Source organism: Mastacembelus armatus, chromosome 5, assembly GCF_900324485.2.
Source record: "Mastacembelus armatus chromosome 5, fMasArm1.2, whole genome shotgun sequence".
Lineage (NCBI taxonomy): Eukaryota > Metazoa > Chordata > Actinopteri > Synbranchiformes > Mastacembelidae > Mastacembelus > Mastacembelus armatus.
The window spans coordinates 17,010,418-17,035,606 of record NC_046637.1 but is presented as its reverse complement, the minus strand read 5'-3'; the positions used below and the strand labels follow the sequence as shown (position 1 = coordinate 17,035,606).

Sequence of the window (25,189 nt, the reverse complement as noted above, 5' to 3'; positions counted from 1 at the left end):
ACATTTCCAAAATTAGGAACATCCTGTCTCAAAATGATGCAGAAAAACTAGTCCATGCATTTGTTACCTCAAGGCTAGATTACTGTAACTCATTACTATCTGGATGTCCCAATATCTCCATAAAAAGCCTCCAATTAATCCAGAATGCCGCAGCCAGAGTCCTGACAGGAACTAGCAAGAGAGATCATATTTCTCCTATACTGGCTTCTCTTCATTGGCTCCCTGTAAAATATAGAATAGAATTTAAAATCCTTCTTCTCACATACAAATCCCTTCATAATCAAGCTCCTTCATACCTTAAAGACCTCATAGTACCATATTATCCCAATAGACCACTTCGCTCTCAGAGTGAAGGTCTACTTGTGGTTCCGAGAGTTTCCAAAAGCAGACTGGGAGGCAGAGCCTTTAGTTATCAAGCTCCTCTCCTGTGGAACCAGCTCCCAGCCTGGGTTCAGGAGGCAGACACTCTAGACTTAAAACCTTCCTCTTTGACAAAGCATATAGTTAGGGCTAGCTTCAACCATCCCTTAGTTATGCTGCTATAGGCCTAGACTGCCCGAGGACCATCGGTGCACTGAGCTCCCCTACCCTAACCCCCCCCCCCCCCCCCCGTTTCCTTTCCCCTCCCCTTGTTTCCTCTCCTCCCACCTCATGTATATTCCACCATTGAATGTTACTAACCTTGTGCTCTCTCTCTCCCCTAGTTTGTGCTCTCTCCCTCTCTGTCTATTCTCTCTGTACCTTCTGCAGGTGTCCCTGGTCCTGGAGCTGTATATTGCTGATGTGCAGTTACTGGCCCCACCAACCTGCAGTGTCTATTTGTTGTTTATTGTTGCTGTTCTATTCTCTCTGCTCTATCCACTCACCCCAACCGGTCGAGACAGATGGCCGCCCAAACTGAGCCCGGTTCTGCTGCAGGTTTTTTCTTCTGTTAAAGGGAGCTTTTCCTCTCCACTGTCGCCAAGTGCTTGCTCATAAGGGAATTGTTGGGTTTTTAGTTTTAATATTTTTAAAGTGCCTTGAGATGATTTGTATTGTGATTTGGCGCTATACAAATAAATTGAATTGAATTGAATTGAATTGAATTTTGAGGGAAATAATCAATGCTGGATTGTGCTATATATAGTTATATAGCTTAAAATTTGAACTTTTTACATTTGCCAAAATGGAACCATTAAAAGTATGCCAAATTGCCAGTTTGCAATGTACTCATGCTTACATATATATACTATCACTTACACATTATTATGTGTAAGATATTATATATCCATCCATCCATCCATCTTCCGCTTATCCGGGACCGGGTCGCGGGGGCAGTAGCCTAATCAGGAATACCCAGACTTCCTTCTCCCTGGACACTTCCACTATATTATTATATTCCACTATATTATTATATATACCTATATACTACATACCTCGCAGAGTGAATAGCCAGCACCCTGTCCACCTTCAATACCATGAATGGAGCAAGGCACCAGACCCACAGTTGTTCCCCACTGCTCTAGGTGTGTGTTCACTGCTGTGTGTGCACTTTGGGATGGGTTAAATGCAAATTCCAAGTATGAGTCACTATACTTGGCTACTCAAGTCACTTTCACTTATTCACACATCAAAACACAATACGCATTGAGATAACAGTTCTCTTATATACACCTTCCACACTGTTTTTATAAAAAAAAAAACATTTTATTTTAGCCAATGTAACTTTTAATTTTTATCTTCTACTATTTTAATGGAGAAATTTCTCAGGTGGCACATCACATCACAAGAACTGTTGGGGGAGAGGAGAGGGGGAAAGGAGGATGTAAGACTGCCTCCTCAACTCAGTTAAATGTTACTACTTTTAGAAAATCCAAATTGAAACATGCCAGTATCTGTATTCAGCCAAAGATCATTGGTCAAATATCAACATTAAAAACTTTATTCTGTAACATAGCACTCTATTGTACTTTAATGAGACAAAAGAAGTGAATTTTCTTTCAATGAAAAATAATGATAAAGCAGACTAGAGCTGTTATTTCAATGTTTCATCTAATCAACATTTCACATCTTCTGCTGTTTATCTAATTTTGGGTTGGTAATGGTAGTGTAATTTTGGTTCACAACACAAAATTAGACCTTGACTACAAGAAACATTGCTCCCATCTCCCTAGTTTAATGGCAAATATTGAAAGCTGTAGAGAAATTGTGGAGTGAGAGCTACATACTATACTATCGGTGGATTACTTATATACTCAAGGTAATTTAAAAGCGTTATGTTTCTTAGGCAAATTCTGGGTCATAAGAGAATCTTTATTTCTTTTTGTATAGCCATGAAGGCCATCAGAGGTAATACCATTGACAAATGAATCTAAAAATACATAAAAATATGTGTATCATGTCTCTGTGTATAGATTTGACTGCAATAAGATTCTGATATTTGATACATTTTGTTACAATAAAGCACCAACTGCCCTACCTTTATTGTCCGCAAAAGTGGCATGTCATAGTTGCTGCTGCAGTTAACACTGCTGACTGTTCATAAACAAGCCAAGTCAGGAGCCAAACTACAAGTGAATTTTTATTTATGTAATTAATTTATTTATTGTTTATTTTCATAAAACCATTATGCATCTGACACATGTAGTATTTTTGCCTCACCTCTTCATTCATGCCTACCTAGCAACTCTCTAATTTAGAAAGACTGTAAGGAATACAACCTTCTTCACACCTGTAAAATGTACAAAAAGTGCGATAGTGGAACAAATTCAACAGATCTGAAAATAGAATTTTCAGGTCTATTCAAAATTATTGTGGGGTGGGGGCTCAAACTTCTGTAGTAGTCGCCTGGTAAAATTAACATGTAGTTTCTTTTTATTATTTTTTGGCTGTATTTTGTATTACAGTGGGTACGGAAAGTATTCAGACCCCTTTAAATTTTTCACTCTTTGTGTCATTGCAGCCATTTGCCAAAATCAAAAAACTTCATTTTATTTCTCATTAATGTACACTCAGCACCCCATCTTGACAGAAAAAAACAGAAATATAGAAATTTTTGCAAATTTATTAAAAAAGAAAAACTGAAATATCACATGGTCATAAGTATTCAGACCCTTTGCAGTGACACTCATATTTAACTCACATGCTGTCCATTTCTTCTGATCCTCCTTGAGATGGTTCTGCTCCTTCATTGGAGTCCAGCTGTGTTTAATTAAACTGATTGGACTTGATTAGGAAAGGCACACACCTGTCTATATAAAACCTTACAGCTCACAGTGCATGTCAGAGCAAATGAGAATCATGAGGTCGAAGGAACTGACAAGGAGCTCAGAGACAGAATTGTGGCAAGGCACAGATCTGGCCAAGGTTACAAAAAAATTTCTGCAGCACTCAAGGTTCCTAAGAGCACAGTGGCCTCCATAATCCTCAAATGGAAAAAGTTTGGGACGACCAGAACTCTTCCTAGACCTGGCCGTCCAGCCAAACTGAGCAATCGTGGGAGAAGAGCCTTGGTGAGAGAGGTAAAGAAGAACCCAAAGATCACTGTGGCTGGGCTCCAGAGATGCAGTAGGGAGATGGGAGAAAGTTCCACAAAGTCAACTATCACTGCAGCCCTCCACCAGTCGGGGCATTATGGCAGAGTGGCCCGACGGAAGCCTCTCCTCAGTGCAAGACACATGAAAGCCTGCACAGAGTTTGCCAAAAAAAACATGAAGGACTCCCAGACCATAAGAAATAAGATTCTCTGGTCTGATGAGACCAAGATTAAACTTTTTGGCCTTAATTCTAAGCAGTATGTGTGGAGAAAACCAGGCACTGCTCATCACCTGCCCAATACAATCCCTACTGTGAAACATGGTGGTGGGAGCATCATGCTGTGGGGGTGTTTTTCAGCTGCAGGGACAGGACGACTGGTTGCAATTGAAGGAAAGATGAATGCGGCCAAGTACAGAGATATCCTGGAAGAAAACCTCTTCCAGAGTGCTCAGGACCTCAGACTGGGCCGAAGGTTCACCTTTCAGGACAATGACCCTAAGCACACAGTTAAAATAACAAAGCAGTGGCTTTGGAACAACTCTGCGACCGTTCTTGACTGGCCCAGCCAGAGCCCTGACCTAAACCCAATTGAGCATCTCTGGAGAGACCTGAAAATGGCTGTCCACCAACGTTCACCATCCAACCTGACAGAACTGGAGAGGATCTGCAAGGAAGAATGGCAGAGGATCCCCAAATCCAGGTGTGAAAAACTCATTGCATCATTCCCAAGAAGACTCATGGCTGTACTAGCTCAAAAGGGTGCTTCTACTCAATACCACAGGGTCTGAATACTTATGACCATGTGATATTTCAGTTTTTCTTTTTTAATAAATTTGCAAAAATTTCTACATTTCTGTTTTTTTTCTGTCAAGATGGGGTGCTGAGTGTACATTAATGAGAAATAAAATGAACTTTTTTGATTTTGGCAAATGGCTGCAATGACACAAAGAGTGAAAAATTTAAAGGGGTCTGAATACTTTCCGTACCCACTGTATGTTCTAGGACATATTGTGTTGCTTCTTGCACAGACAAATTTATTCAAAGATAGTGAAGCAGTTGTGGTAGATGAGGCACTGATGTCAAAGCCTCTGCTTGCAAAAAATTACAGCACAGTTATTGATCTTAAAGTATCAAGCACAACTTACTAAAGACGATGTAGACATGTTATCATAGTTTCTTTTCATCTTTATTTGTAAATGCAGCCTGAACAAAGAAAAATATATATATATTTATATTTTCACATGTACTGAAATGTTATGTACACATTTAGGGTCCACACTAGTAATCTTCACAACCACTGATTATGATATCAGAATAGTCTCTGTGTCTTTCCTGGATGCAACATTGTACACTCCTGGGTATTTACATACATTCATAGGATGTGATAAAACACCTGTGTTCACACAAGCATTAAAAATTCTAAATTTGATTAAACGGAATGATGTACAATATTGTGTGACCCAGTTTGCTGTCATTTAACGTACAGAAATTACACATGAATGGCAATGTCACACCCCTGCATTTTCACAATGGGGTGCAATGCATATGGCAAACAATGTTTGAGCACAATTAGGACACTGGAAATTGTGTCATGGCCTCAAACGGGATGTTGTGAGTACCGGAAACTCATCTTCCTGTTATATCAGCACCATAGTGTGTTCTGTATTCACTTATGTCATCTCAATGTAACATTAATGCCAACTGAGATCAAAGGCTGTCAGGTTGTCTCCACCAACAGATAAAGCATATTTTTTGTGAAGTCTTATCAACCTGTCAGCCAAATAATAGTTCAAATAATAAGGCATTATTTGACATTGACACTGAAAGACTAAGGCATTCAGTTCTATGTTTATGCACAGATTAACGTGGGCCATATTATGACACCTAGTGAATGGTCACATAACACCTGATTAAAATATCAATCACTGAAAATTCTGACTTCCGAAGTCTCTCTCTCTGGTAAGGCCAGAAAAGTGATGATAATAGAAGACCAGAAAGAAGGTAGATATGGTAGCTTAATGAAATAAAAACAAACAAACATTTAACATTGATCACTGTGCGCTTAACCTTTTAGTTGTGTTTCACTTTTGCAATTTTTACAATACTCTGTTATTCTTCTCCTTGTTTGTTTACAAATTTGCTGTAAAAATGAGAGGGCAGTTCTGGTAGATCAATGTGACAATTTCCCTTATTTTTTAATGTAATCAGTAGTTCATGTCCATGTAGTACAAGTTCACTCCCTGTACATCAACACCAGGTTGAATGACAAATGTATTATCCACATTTCCTGTCAATGAACTGTCGTACAAGGCAGCAAAAAGTAGGACAAAGCTTTCAGAGACCTCCTCAAAGGTCTATGGACCCCAGGAAGAGCAACTACTGTACAGAGAGTAGCTAGTTGCCAAAGAACTTCATTCAAACTTTCTAAAGATGAGGAATGTCCAAGATATTGGCAGCTTTCAGGAAGATAAAAGGCAGCTGTTTTTATCCAGGCAGGATGGACACACAAGGCAATAAACAAGCCTATCACATAATCCGGACTGAAAAATAAGCTTATCTTATCTTTTACTGAGGGAGGAGATAAGGAGAGAACAAATATAAGGAGTAGATCATACTAAAGCACAAACAGCAACAAAAACCTTCAGTTGATTACAGACAGGATGAAAACTATGTAGGTTTATTTTTGTACAATAAATTAGAATAATCATAAACTGCTAGAAACAAAAAGCTAGGGCCTTTTCTGACTCACATATTCATATTGATTTGATAAAGGTGACAAAGTGTGTACACCCACCCATACATTCACACACACCTTGCTCCCATGGCCTATGTCTGAATGAGAGTGATCCCAGTCATCCAAGCAGGGCATCAGTTTGAGTGAACTGTCCTGCTGCTTCGTGGAAAACGGTGGACTTTGATGTGTTTTGAAAGGTGGTCACTCCGGGCAAACTTCTTCTCACATACAGGGCACTGGTAAGGCTTGACCCCCGAGTGTGACCGCCGGTGTCGCGACAGCTCATCCGACCGTGAAAACCTGGAAGTAAAAAAAAGATGTTTTACATTTGACAAAAAAGTCAAAGGTGTAAATCTTAAACTCAAAAAGACTTACAATTTGACTTTGACTTTAACACTAGTGACTAGTGAGTCTGCTTTGACTTTAGGCTTTTGACTTTCCAAAAGCCAAAGTCTAAAATATAATGTAATGTAATTAACATAGTGTACAGTAAATCAATTCAATCATGCATCAGCATCACCTAGAGGTTTAACCACTTAAGACTATGGAAACAAACGACACAAGTTGCTTGTATTGCAGTTGCTTGTTTACACATCCATAAATTATGAAAGCAGCATTAATGTTTATATGGATTCATGTTTCCTGAGGGAAAGAACTAATACTGATACATGTTCCACTGTGTTCACCAGCTAGTCACTACACGTGCCTGTCTGCTGTTTGAGGCTGAGCAGGTAGTAAGTGGCAGTTTTGGGTGATTTTTGACTGAAAACAGCTGTTTACTGTACAATATTAGAGGTGCAATGAGTGTTCGCCATAACAATTGGAATGCTAAAGGTGAGAAATGCCAATTAAGATGTCAGCAAGTAGGTTCATCACTGAAAGCTACATCTTTGATATTGTCATTTAATACACTGAGCTCTAGGTAATTAACATTTAAGAGCAGAGAAATTGAAACAAGCCAGTGATTGTATCCAGGCAAAGATCATTTGTCAATTATAGCATCATTCTGTAACACAGCTCTTTTTGTATAATTGATAGAGGAAAAAGATAAGGTATATGTTTATATATGACTCTTTGAAAACTCTAACTTTTGCAGTCATAGAACATCTTAAAAGCTGAAGAGAAACTGGTGTAATAAGAGATTCAAAACTTAAAATTCAAACATTTGATAAAACACTATTCAACCCAACTTGTGTCCTTCAGAAAACATACCAGGTTTTGAATGATCAATTGACAATGTATCTTCCAAAACCATTTCTCTTCAGAGTATACAGTGCTGTGTGTGTGTGTAGGAAGGATATTTTACAGACAAGTGCCCCAAGATCATGATGCAAGCAGAAGCGAAAATCTTGATCTTTCCATTGCCCTCCCACTGCTATTTAGTATTCAGTTCTTGCAACCTGCCTGTTTTTACCAAAATGTGTGCAACAGCTGCAGAGGCTGTTTTTCCCTGAGCCACACTCATTTAACAGCACAATTATCTGTCATGAGCAAGAATGTCTCACATGTTGATACTACAACTTGACTTGCATGTAACTCATTTGGACTAGCAAAACATCACAGCAGGAATAGCATATGAGGCAAACACAATTTGGCTGGAGCCACAGGGATGACAGCTCTAGGGGTTCTTCTCAGCAACCTAGTTCTCTGAAACTGACTGTTGCCAGCCATCCCATGCTCTGCCTGTAAGATGTTGCTTTTCTGATGTGACAAGATAATGAATTGATACAACGGCACCCTGTAATTTAGCAGCAACATTTAAAGAGCTGCACTAAAAACCCACTGTACTCTATGTCAGATATATCTAAGGGCTAAAATGAAGCTCCTCCAGTTACAAACAGGATCAAGTTACATGCCTCATCAAACTGGGAGACAGTACATGTAATACCTTTCCAATAGCACCCAAAACACCTATCCCATACATGGGGTATTGCATGCCAGTGCATTGACACAAGTAACTAACCGGATGACTAGGCGGGATGACTGAGCGGGATTGGGATATCATAGGAAACAACACAAATATCCATATACAGTATTTAAAGTAATATATAGAGAGTCATCACAAAATGTATGTGGGATTAAATTACACACATGAAGAGGATAATGGCTTAACCAAATATTTCAAATAATGCAATAATCTTTTAGTAAACAGTGTGCATCCATTGTTTGTATGATGGTCTCATTTTTGTAAACAGTATTGCTGCCACACTGATGTCTGACATTCCAACATCTGTTTTGGATCTGTTGCTATGAGAGATGGCAAAAACTATAATAGAAACTGTGACAGGATTTATAATGTTTTATCTGCTTTTAGTCCCAGCTGCATCGATTTGAAGCTGTTTTCTCTCTCGTAAAGAAAGACGGCTCTAATTTTATTTTTAAATGACATAACAAAGCATCACTTTAGAGAACCATTCAGACTTGTTCTGAGGCTGATATAATTTGCTCCATACAAGCTGATGTGTTTACCCTTGGTAGATGGATGAACCCTGATGATAACACTAAGTAGAAATTTGCAATGTTCTTTATAATGAGAAGAAATAATGAAGTACTCCAGTTCATGTTTCTGAATATGACCTCCAGGTAACATAAACTTTGTATCTAAATGTCATGGCCAACTGACCATCTCTTTTTACATGCATTAAAAACATCACTTCCGAGAACAGGAGTAAAGGAATTGTTCTAAATGATACCACTACATCATATGTTCCCATGTAGCCAGTTGGCTAACAATCACCTGGGCAAAATGGCCAAAACTGGGCCAAATCGAGGACCTCTCAAGCACCAGTTCCAGCTCTAGTTTCATGTGGTTTTGGGGTCATTTATAGAGAGGCCCTGGGTTTGAAACCTTAATTATTTTGTTCTTATACTGCTGCACACATGGCACACATTCCACAATAAATTTGTCAGTAGCAGGGGTCAACATAAGCCCAGTAGCAAATGTTTTTCTTAGGACCAAAAGATTAAAATCTAGCTGCAGTTGTTTTTTAGTTAATAATTCATTTTCAAAATATTTGGTGCTCTATGCAGAGCTGAGTTGACCAGAAAAACAATCAACTAGACTTGAAATGAAACATTTTTGAAAAGACACTTTGCAATGTAAATTTAGTCTCTACTGATGTTGTTACACATTTGCAGATATCGTATAAAAATCAGAGGATCATTCCATCCAGCAGTTCCCTCCCTCTTCTCCCCTTAGAAGAGAGAAACCTTGACTGATCCCTGTGTTTCCTTCCATGCAGCGTGGCAGCCTGGACGTTCCTAGCCCACAGTCATGGTTACTATTCAACTCTCTGGCTTTGTTCACTCCACTTCCTCACTGCTGCTCCCTTCAAGTGATTGTGTGCAAAACTGAAACAGGCCATTTTCTTTAGCTCCATCTAACTCTCTCAATCCCACCAGCACCATCATTGTTTCTCCCATCTTTACTTTATGTAAATCTAACTTACTGTCTGTAGCTCATTCCATTCCTTTGCTTCTATGAGACTTTTCCAAACCTTTTTTCCCCCTTTAGTCAGCCCCTCAATTAGCCATCACATACTGCGGGTTACACGAACACTGGTTCTCACCACCACAGACTTCCACCAAAACTAGATCCTGCCTTTTGTGTACAGACAAGAGCCCTTTGTAATTTAGAACACAGTCTGAATTACTACTGCACAATTTTCTACAGCCCCCCTCGTGTATTTGAATGCAAGTACAGTAAATGACAGGTGGCCGGTAGCCAAGTTGGTACTACAGTCAAACGGACCAGTGCAAAACTTTTAGCATATTATTGATTGTTCAGTACATGTATGCAACAGGAGAGTTTATAAATGATAGAATGTTTAAAAGAACAAACTTTTCCCATACTGATGTATGCAAAGTGTGGCAAGTAGAAACCAATTTACATAATGGGATGCAAAAGTAAATGTAAGCATACCACATGCACAGATCAATGCAAGTACTTGTACTGAATGTGTGGGGAGTTTACACCCTTTTAATTTAGTTTATTTAAAGGAAAATACAATGAAGCAAAATAAGCACAGACTGATTTGTTTTGAATTGGTTTGATATGGCAAATGGCATCACTAAGCATCATTTGCTGTTACTAAAAAGAAGATGTTAGTCAACAGCAAATTCATAGTGTCCGTCACTACAATTTGGAATACAACATTGTCACAAGAGTTACTGAATTCATCCAAAATTGTGAAAGTGAACTGATTTAAGCTGGTAAATGTTTTATTAGATTTTATAAAATGTTATCCTGACCTTCTGTTCACAGGGAATTCAGCATTTGACCTTTAAGCTTGGTGAGTGAATGCTTCTTACTGAAGCAGCCATAGTTCTTCATACTTCTCTCCCATAACAGGATTTTTCCTCTTTTGTACTGATTAGTCTGCCAGGAGAAATTCACACTGATATATCTCATTCTCTTTGCAATTCTATTAACACTATTAAATGTTCAGCCTTACTGGAGTTAATAACCAGAACAGGGTAAAAATAAAATTGGGTAATAACAGGTTGTCTCTAGTGTATACCCACCAGGGGTTTTTACACTATAGCAACCTAAAACAAGCTACATATCTGTATCAGTACATGTCTTGCAGACCATAGCCAAACATATTACAGTCTTTCATGTACAGTAATCAGTGGCAACAATGACAACAGTTAAGAGCTGGGATGAGACAGTAAGATAAAGATAATGTTAGATGAAATTGGACTGCAGCACAAGAGGACTGTGCTGATTGGCACTGGAGAAAATATTTAGATTTATTATCTATCAAACTATTTAATCTATTTAACTCATGAACCATGCTAGACATAAAATTGCAACACTTAAATTATGGATTTGATACCATTGATAACATGGTGATTTGTTTCAACAATGCAATTCCTTGCAACAACTTTATCACAACCATTCAACTCATCTGTTAAGTTGTATCTCAAGTGAGGTAGCAGAGTCATCATGTCTGAACTACATCAGTTCATGAACATACTTTAAGATTTTATGAGTCACTCTCTAACTTGTATACTGGGCCAATGTCACTCGCTGACCTGATATTCTCAGGAAAACAGTCAGCTCAACTCTAGCATCTCAATACACTTTAATGAGCAAAGAAATTGCCTCACTGATGAAGACATCCAAGTTCTCTCTGCCGTCCTCCATTACACACAGCAGGTTCCAAATTAGATCTTGATGCTTTGTACATAGCATACACAAATACATACACACATACTGCCCAGCAACTGCACAGCTGTCAGGTTTCAACAGGAGGTGCCCATGTTGTGCCCATATGACTTCAGCCCACATGCTTCGTCCCAGATTTAGTTTACATCCACTACAAAGATACCCCAGCTATTCTTACACATCCTAGATTTCTCACTGCCTGACAAGAAATGAGATTATGCAAGCAAATCTGTTTATATTGCCTCTGCCTCACATCATTGCAATTAACAGTTGCGGCATAACAGTTATTAAGAGTTCAACTCCAGGGCTTAGAACAGAAAAATGATTGTTTTTGTTTGACTGTCCTTTTGGATGAATCTTTAAAAAAAACTGTGTGCTTCCTGACTTAAAGCTGAACCATATTGGTGGTATTTCACAATAGAAAATGTTTTTCTTTCAAGCTAATAAACTCAATATACTGATGATATTCATGCTGTCAAGCTACCTCTCTTTTTAATTTGTTGTCAGGAAGCTTTAAGTCTCCTAGTCAGTGTTAATAGCTGTCCCTCAAAACACCAAGTCAATTCAAGTGGCAGTTAGAATCTGCAACCTGCCTCATTGAACAACATGTCACAGCACACAGATATGTCCCACTGGCATATAATTGCTACTTCCAAATAGGACGCATCACCAAATGGGGGATAAGCCCTTCTAAATTATTCATATGCATGCAGGTCTGCAGTTATTGCTCTGTCCTGCAAATAAACAACACTTTAAATAGGCTTTATATAATCCTTTATATAATGAGCCAGTCTGAGTATAATCTCCTAACATAATGTACTCATAAACATAAAACACTGCTATCTGCAATGCGGGTAATTTTGCATGGACCATTCTGCCTGGACAGTAATTGTTTGATGTTGTCAGTCAGCGGCCTGTGTGTGTCAATCCATATAAACATATAAATTCAGTCAGTTCACACTTCCCTCCCCAGTACCCACCTCCATCCACAGCCTTGCCAGTTGCAGGCAAAAGGCTTTTCCCCTGTGTGCCTCCTAAGGTGGGCCTTCAGGTGGCTGCTCTTCGTGTACATCTTAGTGCAGCCAGGAAAAGTGCATTTGTGCATTTTGATAAGGTCCGCTATGGGGTTCTTCTGAAACTTCTGACCTCCAACAAGGAGCCCTGATCCCTGGCTGCCTGCGCTATCCCCAACCCCAAGAGGCTTGGCTGCAATGGGGACAGGAGCAATACGTACAAACTTGGAGGACACACTAAGGTTGGGGGAGGGCAAGATGTGGGGCACCAGCGCAAAGGTCTGACCTTGGATGTTGACCAATAGCTGTGCGATTTTGATGTCTGAGGTTGTAGGAGCTTGTGGGGGGTGGGCTGCTTTGGTAAGAGGTGCTACTGTGGGCTCCTGCTTGATCTGAAGGGGCTGAATCTGTAGGATGACTGGCATCCCATTTTCTGTGGATGAAGGTTTGTTGGCTGGTGGTTTCTTGCCTTCTGTGCTGGATGCATGTGTGGGTTTAACTGAAGAAGCTTTGGTCTCACTGCAGGCAGCAGTGACCAGGCCAGCTATGCTGGCATTAGGGACAGTTTGGTCTGAATACTTGGCCTCTGGTGCTAGCTTAGGCGGAGAGGACATGTCCCTGCAACATTCAAGGCCAACTTCTAAACCAAGAGATTCCTCTAATCCCTGGCACTCCTTTCTGATTTCCTGCTTCATTGTCACCACATCCATATTTTCCTCTAGGAATTCTTCAATCTCCTCCAAAGTTGGCTGGAAGGAAGCTCCAAGTTTGTGTGTGTCCTCCGTAGACCAGGTGAGAAAATCAAAGGTTTCCTCCTTTACTGACTCACGTTTGGAAGGCTCATCTCTCTGTGACTGCCAGAGAAAAGTGGATGAAGGTATAGAGGCCACAGACCCTTCTGGATCAGTGTTAAGACCTCCTAAAGAGGCCTGGGACAGCAGGTGGTCCAGGATACTGTCTCCGCTCTCAGCACTGGAGTTGCTGCCATAGCTGGAACTGAGCACCTGGGAGTCGGGGCTGGAGCAGGAACGAGGGCTTGACGACTCGCTCAGGTCGTCTTCCGAAAATGGTGACTGCATTACCTGGTAGGAACCCAGGTCTGTCACCATGTTAGCCAGCCAGTACGCTGGTGAAGAGACACTGTCAGGAAGAAAATATACCTCTCTCAAAGGGGAGTTATCTACCATCCCTGGCTCCCAAACTGCTGTCTCCTATTGAACTCAGAGTCTGTGTTTAGAATGGTTTATAAGTGAATTAATTCCTGTGTGGCTGAGAATGTCAGGCAAAACAAACCCAGGTCATCAAGGCCATACTTCCTACATTGAAACACCTGGTGTTCTCTCTGAAAAAGTAAGCGTTGGGGAAACACTCTGGCAATCCAAGGTCTTCAGCCAGGATACAGTATGTCTACATAAAAGTAAACAGAGAAAGTCACAAGTCTGTTAATGTTAATTCCATGTATACTTCAAAATAACATGGTCTTAAAAAAAAGAGCATTTGGTAATTATATATCTATTGGCAATGCATGTGATGCTAGTCTGTAGATGCAAATTCTAAAATGCTACAGTAGCATTTTAGACTTGCAAGCTGATAGTCAAATGCAGCCTTGATTGAGCTAAATTTATTACATGACCCAAATGAGCTACTATGGCAGTATTTTTATTTTAAGGTAGCACTTAAACAGTGTTCCCAGTACACTGGTCCTAGCTTTTAGCTTGACCCTTTACACCTAAGCATTTCTTACTCATGACCCCTCATCAGAGATCAACAGTACAACTAGTGTGAAGTTCCTTTTTCAAAATGATAGTTTTGAGTCTTGAAACCACTCTTTTCAAAAGATATATTTAGTAAATATGCAAGAAAAAGTATAAAAGTTTTTGCACTTGACCTTGATTCGGCAGAAAGTCCCAAAATAAATCTAGCACATGGCCTTCAGTTAAAAATATATTGTCATGCTGATTTTGGTGTGTTGTGTCATCATGATTTTTCTTGCTAATTATCTTGTGACCTCTCGGAATTATCCTGTTATCCCCTGGAGGTGAACATCTGGTCTACTGTATACTGTGGACCAAGCTCGGGGATGGGGGTTACGAAAAAATAAAAATTCTTATCACAATATAATTTTTTTTCAACCAGTAAGTTTTGTATCCTAGTGAGCCATGTGCAGCTGACCAATTACTCACAGGTGTACTCCACCAATAAAGCATTTAGATCACAGCATCACCAATGTGAAATAAAAGCCAGTGTGTTGCTAATTAACATGTCCAGTGTCATGTGTAGTTCATTTGTCACTACATTTTGGAGCTGTGAACAGAACAGGCTCTCATTGTTTTATTGGTTTAAACATTTGCACGTGGAACTTCTGTGCCATACCAAAATGATAGTATGCGGTTCCAGCATATTATTCCCAATGGCGCCCCCGGAAAATTGCTGGCCACCCCACTGGCCCCCCCAGAGAAGTTCCAGTCTTTTAATAAATCCTATTCAGTCATCTTCAATCAAGACATAAATGCAAAGCCTAAATGAATAAATAAATAAATCATAAGGAAATGATTCATGAAGAGAATATATATACAACCCTGCGCTGCTGCCCATCAATTTCAACTGTGTGGTAACAGCAAAGCCAACCTCCACCTGTGGGGGGCGATAATGTCCCAACAGGCGTTTAGTGCTTCAACAGAAGAAGAAGCAGAAAGCACACTTTTTTTTGTAATCTGTGATAAATGAATTTAGTTGCCTCACAGATTTTCACTCTGATTTCGTCTCCAGGTTGTCAGAATCTTCTCTCTGTCTGAGAAGGACACTGCCGCAGGCTAACACTGGCAGCTAGCAGCCTGCTACTCAGTCGAAGCCAGATCAGACATTCCAGAAAGCTAACCAGTAAGTAAATGAATGCTGTAATATCAATTCTAAGTAGTGTCGGCCTTAATGTTATCATGTCTTTTTAGTATGATTTTTAAATAGTTGAGAGAGTAGCGTTAGCAGACGCTGACAGTGTCTATGAGCTATTTAAGTCAATGTGCGTGCTGACCGCGGTGGTGTGTCAATTTACAGGCAAACAGCTACAACAAATCAAGCTGTTTTAAAAAAAAAAATCCAAAATGTTTGTGTGTCTCTTAAAATTGAGGTAAAAGTGTTTGATGTATATTGTCTTTTTAATGGAAACGATTCAAGCAGCATGCATCGACAGCCGCGAGTTTAACTCAATCTGAGGTACCACTTAGAGGTACCATTGCTGCACAAGATTTGCCCAAGATTTTCTCTGGCCCCCCTGTGAAAATTTTCTGGGAGCGCCACTGATTATTCATAACGTCCTCCTATAGACTTCATAAATAGTTTATTTTTCCTGGAACACTGAGCGCTGGTCACTCCCCCCTCTCATTCCCTTCCCGCCTCCACTGGCCCTCCCTTTCCAGGGGCCCCTCCATGAGTCTTAGTGACCGAGAGTAAACCCAGCCGAGGGGAGGGAGGGAGGGGGTGCGAAAAAAAAAAAACTGTCAACATTATTATCAGAAAAGACCGCATGGGGCAGCCGGTAGCACGCTCGCTCCGCTCCAGCTACACTGCTTGTTGTTTACGGGACAATTAAAGAGCATCAAAGTCGTCACCTTGCTGCGTCTAAAGCTTGGAGACGAGCGTTTTATATATCGCTCATTAGGTGCAGGACGCAGTTTGGTGCATCGTTGTGGTCTTTTTATGCGCTCTGCGGTGCACGTTTCTGGGCATCGTGCTTGTTTATGAAGAGTAAAGCTTGGACATAATCTTTAATCACTGCGTGCGTTATTAGACGTGAGTGAACAAAATGATATATTTTTATTTGCATAATAATAATTACCTTCCTAACAGTTCCACACAAACAGATTAGATTGCCTTAGCATGGAGCGGGGAACTCATACATCTGCAGCTGCAACTAGGGGGGAAAAAAAAAAAATCTTCAAATTTCATTCATTTGCTTTCTATAAGACCAAAACCTTAATCTCATAGTAGTCTACAGTGTACGACGTGCGTGTTGTGTCCACTCCACGGTGTATATAACGCATGAGTAAGCGCGAGTCTCGACTCTCAACGTAAACATGTTTTCGTCCAGCCTGCTGCAGCATATGGCACCGAGCAGAAAACACGCGCACTGTACACTGCACAAACAAAACAAGCCCCCACACGTACCTTTTTAACTCAAAGAAAAATATTCCCAGTGCAAATGGCGCAGGGGTGGATCGTTTTTATCCGTCGCATCCGACAGGGCAGTCTATTGCCAGAGCAGGATTTGCCCTTGAGACTCGCCATACAGCAGCAACAGCAGGCTTCAGAGTGGACTGAGCGCTCACTGAGTTGTACTATATGACCGTCACATGACTGCTGGTGTGTGTTAACTTGTAGTGAGAAATAAGAGGCTGCTGCTGAAGGCCCGTCCCCGCTCGGCAGCCTCATTGGTGGTTGTAGTAGGATAGAGGCGGGTCGTCTCGGTTTTTCAGTCCGAGGTTGTGCTGCGTGGAATAGCATGTGGGAGGCCTTGGCGGAGAAAGGAAGCAGAGCTGCAACCTGCTGTCAGTGGATTTAACAGAAATGGTGGAGGACGAAAAGAAGACTGTAAAACATCATGCAGGAATTTAGTGTTATCAATGAACCTGTTCTTTATGTAAATAAATTTAAATTGTTGCATACATGCATTCCAGAATGCCTTGTTTTAATAATGCAAGCACTTTCAAATGTATAAACATGAAATGTGATTTGATGTGTTGAATAAATGATCTCCTGAGAGTCATGAAATAAGGTTTTCAGAGAAACAAAACTAGCAGACTTTCCCTGGACGCATTTTCTAACAATCATAGCTTTTCAGAGACTCTCCAGATATGCTTCTTTTTGGCAGTTTGAAAAAGCCACTCATCCAATGTCAGCTGGGATCAGTCCCAGCCCTCTGCCCTTCCTCTGCAGAGGGATGCATGGAGAACTCTCTAAAATCTGTTTAGGTCATGGTTGTCACTTCTCATGACATGAAAATTATCCATCCATTATCTATACCCACTTATTCCTAACCAGGATCATGGGGATCTGCTGGAGCCTATATATTTGGACTGTGGGAACAAACCAGAGTACACAGAGAAAACCCACGCAAGCACAGGGAGAACATGCAAACTCCACACAGAAAGACCCCTGTCGGGATATGAACCTCAAACCTTCTTGCTATGAGGCAGCAATGAAAATTGCCCACATGAAAATTATTCATGCCTTACTAAAGTAAAGTGGCTCCCAAAGTCTTCCTGCTGGGCCCCTCTTTTGTGCAATAGAATACTTTAACACAATGAATTGGATGTAGGTTATTAATAAACAGTCTTTTATGGTCTGTCATGCTTCATTCATCTGCAAAATGGCTGTCTCTGACCTTTGCATTAAGCTTTTTCTATATCTTGGACATGTCACGATTGCACCTTGTGATAGCGTTGTTTGCCAGAGGAACAGCTGGTAATATGATGGCTTTTGCTTCATCAGCTGTGTTTTACACTATGATGATAGTAGAGAACACATTGTATTTTTTATAGTGGGTGACTCTGTAGCTGCTCTGTAGGAAGCAAGTTGAGCATTTGAAGGTACAGAAGCTGCTTTAGTCAAGCATAACTATAAGGTGATATGGGGATAAAATATATGTGTCATCAAATTTTCTTATCTTTGTTTTGGTACCTGTGACCTATGGAACTGCTCATGTTGGTTCATTGTCTGTTTCACTATGGAGCTGTGTCAGAAACCTCTAGCAATGTGGTACCTTATATAATTTATATTTAGCTGTTGCGCTGCCAATTTGGGAACCACTGGTACAGTATTGCATTTAAATTGTGCTTCATTATATTATGTAATGTATGTAATGAAAGCTATGCATTACATGTGATGAAAATAATGCTTTAGCGTACTTTGTCGTGGTCAATATTCCCTTCACTTCTCATTACCACCCTTATCATTTGTGTACCTGTGTCCTATTAGTCTGTCCTTTGTATTTATACCTGTTATTCACCTTCTATTCACCTTCACCAGCTGCCAGATTGTCTGATTAGTCACACAGACACTATCCAGACAGCATCATTGTCTTTCACCTGCTCTCTTTTCCCCTCCAACCTGGATACTCACCTGTAAATTACCTGTGAACCTGCTGAGAGCTACATGCAACATTTCCTGTAGTATTCTCACTACAAACCTGTTGAGGTACACCAATTTAAGAGTACTTGTGTCCTACTTACAACCTGGCCTATTAAATAGCCACCTGAAGGCATTGTCGTCACTTCATTCGGTATGCTTTTAAAGTTAGTCAACTCACTGTCTCTAGTTGCACCTCAGTTCACAAACCATGCCTGAGAATAGACTCAAATCGAAATCATTTATTTATACTGTCTCATTTTAAAAACAACTGTAAGTTGAGCAATGTGCTTAACAATATGTAATCAAACTAATAAAAATAAAAACAACCCTCCAGCCCTAACAAATAAATGATAAAATAAAAAACCATTGCAACTATATAGCGCCAAAGCTACAGGGGACCAAAAGCATGGTAAATGAGATACGTCTTCAGTTTAGACTTAAAAGTTAATAGTTTGGTAAATGAGCAGATAACAGGAAGACTGTTCCAATGTTTGGGCACAGCTGTAGCAAATGCCCAAACACAGCAGAGTAGTTATATACATAGTCCTAAGTACCTCCAGCAGGCACTGGCTAGTAGCCTAAAGATCCCTATCAGACTTTTGAAAAGTTAGGAATTAAATACGAGGGGGCAAAGCCTGGCAACTGATGGTAGATTTAGGAATCCCCCTCTTCAGGAGATAGCTAGTACCAATCTTAAGACCAGAGGTGGTGGTCAGAAACACAGCTGATTGTGTATCTTGTGGAAGAAATTGCATTTCAGATGAAAAAGCATAGATCTATAGAACTAGCTATGAAGGTAGAACAGCATGGCTAGAAAGGTCTGCTACTTGTTTAGCTTTCTGTGTACATTGGAAGTCTCGAGGGCTCGCAATGAAGAAAGAGCTCCTACCTTGGCCATGGACTCTCTATTGACTCTTTCAGAGCTCTCAGAGCTTAGACAGAGGTTAGCTGCTGTCAGAACTCAAGTGAACTCAACGTGACATCTCTCTTGTGTCTCTTGTCTGCTAACGTTTATGAAAAGCAGTCCCTTGTGAAAATGGAGGTTTGTGGAAGGCTGAACACAGGTAAGTACAGGGCCCCCATACATATGCACACATGCAGTGAACTCTTCTATCTGGAGACACTAGGTAAGCCAACTGTTACCCCATTAACCCCGTTAAAGTGTTTTATTTGTTTTACTGATTGGACGCATAGCCACCTGATCCTACCTTTCCCCCTCCTTTTAGTAGTCATTACTTCTTAACAATAAATTCCCATTAAAACTTTACTCATTCATCCTTACCATTATTTCCTTGGCTTTCTCACTTAATAATCTCATAAAATACAAATTATCACTGATGTCAGGAACTAATTTATGTAGCTTAGCTCTTTTGGGAGGAAGAGGATATTTGACAGCTTGCTTCAATACGCTGACAATCACATGACAATCACCAATGAAGCCTCATTACGTCATACTGGTATCAGAAAGTGTCAAACTGGTTTTGAATACTATATCTACTCTTCCTTGTTTTCATAAAACAAGCTTTAGGCTTTATCAATGTAGTAATAGTAAAATTATAAGTGTGGTTCTTCATGTGTGGATCTTACTTGCTTTTCCAAATGCAGTATCAAGGATTTTACCAGCAGATGTCAACATTTTTGACAGCAAATGCTTTGAACACATTTCAACACAATTGCATCATATTGATTGGCTTTATCCATCACTAGTGATGATGAGATTAAAATGTTAATGCATGAAATTTTTTTTTTTTTTTTCTGCATTAGACGACTGACTGGCACTCTTTTGAATTTTGCTGCCTTGTTGCACTCTGTTCATTGGCAGGGGTTTAAAGGTAATACCATGAAAATTAGCACCGCTAGTGGTTTGTCGATTATTTTTCATGTTGATGTGATTTCTTTCATTTTTCACATTTTTTTCCATATAAACAACATTCAAAGAAATATTTGATTATTATTGGGATACCGTATGTACTGAGCATAAGATTTTACACCAGAGGTGTCCACGATTTTTTGGCTTGCAAGCTACTTTTAAAATGACCAGTTCAAAATGACCTACAACAAAACAATGCATAAATATGTACAGGCATAAATATGTGCATAAATGCAAAAATATGTACCATTCATTATTGCATGGACCATTATAGCACAGTACAATTCAATAATTCAATACATTTATGGTCTCTGCCTTATTCTGATTACTTGTACATAATTGTGGTAGATCATTGCGAACTGGTCATTTTAAAAGAAAGCCTATTTTCTTTTTTCTTTTTTTCATTCTCAGTCTGCTTGGCAGGAAAGTCAGTTTCTGTCATGGCCTCATTCAGCTGAGGACTCTTATTCTGAATTAGTTCCTGTTTCCCCTGTTTTTGTCCCCAGCAGCTTTATGTTCAGTCATTTCTAATCGTTTTCACCTGGCCCTGTTCTGCCTGTCCTCTCTCTCCTTCTGTGTGTAAATATATCTGCCCTGTTCCTTTGTTCCCTGCTGATTTGTCTGATGACTTGATGACCTGTAGTCGCCAAGCGTTTGATTGCTGTTCTCCGGTGTTCTTATGTTCCAGCCTGTCTCCATCTCCTGTCGCCCTGCTCTTGGTCCTGGAGCTTCCTTCTCTATCTATTGTCTTCCTGTTCCTGGTGCCGTTGTCTCCGTTCCCTTCCGTGCACCTCAGGTTAAGTTTTCCCTTTGTTGATTTCAGTTTAATAAAGCCTTTAGCTTGCACCCTGGGTCAAGTCCAGTTATTTTTCCACTAATGCAACATTCTGTGAGTTCAATTTGAAAATGCCTCTCCACATTTTCTTTCTTTGGAGTAGAACTGATAATTTGACATATCAGGCAAATGCACTTTGAATAGAACATCATGAAAAAAAGTCTTCCTCCTGTTCTGCATGAAAGTGGTAAACTTTCTGCTTCTTACTTGGTCCCGCGCCCACATTCATTTTTATATCTTTCTTTTGCTAGTTTTGAATTGGTGTGCTAGGTTGGTATGCTAGCTGAGCTTTACATTCCTACCTTGCCCTTTAGGGTTCTGCTTGGTGTGGACTACAGAGCCAAGAGAGACCTAAGTAGTTGTTATGGTAACCTAATGTAACGAAGTTCTCAGCAATGGGAGATTGGCCATTCTTTATGTCAATCAAGTGGCAGACATCAAAGGGAGGAGGGATGAAAATGTGAAAAATCTAAAAAAAAAAAGAGAATGTTTTTTAATGTTGTATGATGTCCCAGCATAGCCTTCCCAATCGACGGGTGGATCGTGGTCAGTGTGTTGGGCACCCTTGTTTACACTGCAAAAACAAGCTTGTCAGTGGGCTGTGACAGTTTTGATCCAGTCATTTTTGATTTGTGAAAATCAAAACTGAATTTGCTAAAGAAGATCATGTGATGTGATGAAAAGCTTCAGTGCAGCCACTAAAATGAACCTTCTGGTGCAATTGTTTGGCAGTTTCCAAGGTCAAGGATGAACTTTTGAATTTTGAAAATTTTCTATTTTTCTACTGCAACTCTAGTATCGACTATGCTGATATTTTTGTATGTGTCTTAATGCTGTTGCTACTGTCCCAACATGATTGCAGCCATCCAAGGCCTTTACTGTGGGTTACTGTGAGTCAGGGGCACTCAGTCATCAGTAATTGGTCTCAAAGCAACATCAACACTTCCTCACACAGAGGAGAACTCGTTCTGTCAGAGCAGAGAGCGTGAACAAGTCAAGCTTGACAGGAAGTGTTTCAAAAGCATTTGATTGTTCTTTAAAATGCTGTTTATTTTTTCAGCCACAGCAGGATTCTAAGATACATGATTACAAGGAGAGTGAGTGTGTGTTATTCTGGGAACAGCAGCTGCAATTAGGTGCATCTGGATAATTGGTTACAAGGTGGCAGACTTTCTACCCATCATTTTCACATTTCAACACCTGGAGGAAAAAGCTGAAAATAGCCTGAGGCAGTATCATGGTTTAAATACTTTTCACTTTTTGCTCATTGTTAGTGATTACATGGAAATTCTGTCTGTTCTGACGGGCCTTTGTTCTTCCTTTCCTGTTAAGAAAAGGCAAGTGTTGATTGGTGACAGGGTTAAAACACTTACAGTAACTACAGCTATTTGGCTTGTAGGTACTGTAAGTAGTAGTACATATTAACATACTGTTATTTATTGAAGTACAGTACATAAAATTTCAGAAGGAAAAAAAATTACTCATGTTTACAATAGCTCCACTTCCACCAATTTTGACAATAAAATGTTGCTTGCTGTTTATATGTCAATGACAATAATACAATACTATAATATGCCTGATGTAATACTAACACAGCTGACATATACCAAACAGGGTATTGAGTTCATAATATGCCTATACCTTTACTTAATCATTTCCACCCTCATGGGCCTAGTACTATGAGCAGGCTGCATCTGTTATCTGCTGACATTTTTGAGAAGGTCACAGAGTGGGGGTACGTTTGGGTCTCTAAAGCTACCAAATGCCTAAAATGGATAACATTGCATTGTTGAGCTGTCCTGTATGTTTTTAGACTTTGCCTATTGCTTTGATTCCCTGGGATTTTCTACTTAACTGATTTGTGCACCTTACCATTCCCCGGTCACTCACTTTTGCCTGCATTACCTGATCATAAAGGTGTTTGAACTGTCTCTCTGATTTATGCATTTGACTTTTTATTTATTTATTTATTTTTAGTTTTTCTGATACAGGCATAAGGATCAACTTGATTCTCTGTTAGCAAACCAAGATTAAATAACCAACTACAAAAGTTTTATAGGGATTTTACTCCCTCTCCCCATTATCTGCTATAAGTTGGCAATTACCGTAAGCTCGGCTAGATTTTCCTACAAAGTGTTTGTGTTCCTTGTATAAAGACAGTGCTGGTATGAAAATGGTTTATGACAGATTTTTCAGATGTTTTGCCTTCATTTGTAAATTTACTGTTGAGGTACATAAAAGTAAATCAGTGAAACAGCTTTTTCAGACTGTGTGAACAGAGCAACAACATCCCTAAGAAAATAAAACTAGTGTTATTATATATATTTGTTATTGTCAGCAAATACCAAGCCTCATTTCACCATTGAGGTCTTCTGTGTGGCAATACATTCTGACGCAGTGAGCCACAAGCTCAATGGTTTCTGTTGAAGGTGTAAATCTCCAGGAATCAGGGCAGAAATATATTGTTTCTTTTTCAGTAAAGACTCAGTAATTTCCTGAAGCAGCTGGCCACAGCACCTTTAAGCAAACATTATTCAAACAGAAGGAAATAGTACCTTTGTTGGAGACTATTTTCAGCTGTGGTCTAATCCACATTTGGTGCTCTAGTGATTATTTCCAACAACGGGGCTGTGTATGTGGCATTGAGTGTGCATATTGATGGTAATGAAGGTACATGTCACCCAGTGCAACACTGTAGATCAGTGATGTGTTTTACTAGTTTTGGACAACAACTGATAGATAGGATACTTGTTAGTTGCATTAATTTATGTTGATTTAGGTCTTTCTGGGAAGAAAAATACAGAATCTCAAAAGACATCTTTCTTTCAGTTATAAATCAACAAGCCTATATCCCGCAAAGCATCTCTCACAGTTACGCTCTTCATCTACTTCTCCTTAGCCCTCATCTGACACCACTCCACTGAGGTATAAAGGGAATATAGTGAATGCACTAGAATAACTGGATGTTTTTAGGCCTGCCATGTTGTTCAACAGGCAAAGCAACATGTTTCACTGAGCCCACTCGACCCTTTAATCCAGCCATCGAACAGCTGGAACCGAAATCCATGAGACCATTACTGTGTGGTGGCTGTGCCTGACCCACAGATTACAGACTGTTGTCTGGAGGGATGGAAGAAGTACAGATTTCAGGATTAGTTACTTGCCTTTGCCCTAGTTTTCCCTCTCTGTCTCTTGATTCCTCAGGGATGATTTTAGATGGTAGATGTAGGAATCTCCAGAGAAGGATACAGGAGCACCGAAGAAGCCTTCTGAATGTAGAAAAATGATACTGTCACCATCATACAAAGCAGCTGCCCTTTACATAATACATCCAGGTGATTCCCTCGAGGTCTGTAGCATTGCACCCACTAAGACAATTTAAGCATCCAGTATTATATCAAAAGAGCAGATAAAACCAGTTCACCACAAAGAAACACAGGTAACTTTCTCTACACACCAAATGTTAAACATCTCAACAATCCAGTAATCCATCTGTAATAATAAATATGTAACTATATTAACTTATATATGGCAGCCCTTTTCACAGACCTGTGAGGGTTGTTGCAGTTCTTACTGGTCACAAGCAGAGGTTAACAAAAGTCATGGATTACTTAATGCCTGTGTATAGCAGGTCTGCAATATACTGTATGATGTAATTTGCTGATGTACAGTGCCAAGATCAAATTCTTATCTTTAACTGCAAACACTGGACATTTTGTCATAGCCAAAAGAATGGTCTCTGGCCAGATGGGAGAGAAGTGCTCTCAATACGTAAACCAGAGACTAGACCAACATAAAAAGATGGAATTTAGCCAAAAAGACTGAGCTGTGTGGGCATCCTGGTTTTTCTTTACGAGTCATTTTACAGGTCAAAACAGAGAAGAACAGGGATGGAAAATGACTTAAGTGACAGTTAAATTCCATT

General features: G+C 39.8%; 1 protein-coding gene across 1 annotated transcript; it reads right to left on the bottom strand.

Annotated features, from left to right (window-relative positions):
• Positions 1-5,317: 5,317 nt before the first annotated feature.
• On the bottom strand, positions 5,318-16,807 carry klf15 (Kruppel like factor 15). The gene is made up of 3 exons (XM_026307861.2): positions 16,598-16,807; positions 12,401-13,840; positions 5,318-6,550 (listed from the first exon to the last, which is right to left on the bottom strand). Exons 2-3 carry the CDS (start codon positions 13,618-13,620, stop codon positions 6,385-6,387), a joined length of 1,386 nt encoding a protein of 461 aa, XP_026163646.1. The 5' UTR covers positions 13,621-13,840; positions 16,598-16,807; the 3' UTR covers positions 5,318-6,384.
• Positions 16,808-25,189: the final 8,382 nt, after the last annotated feature.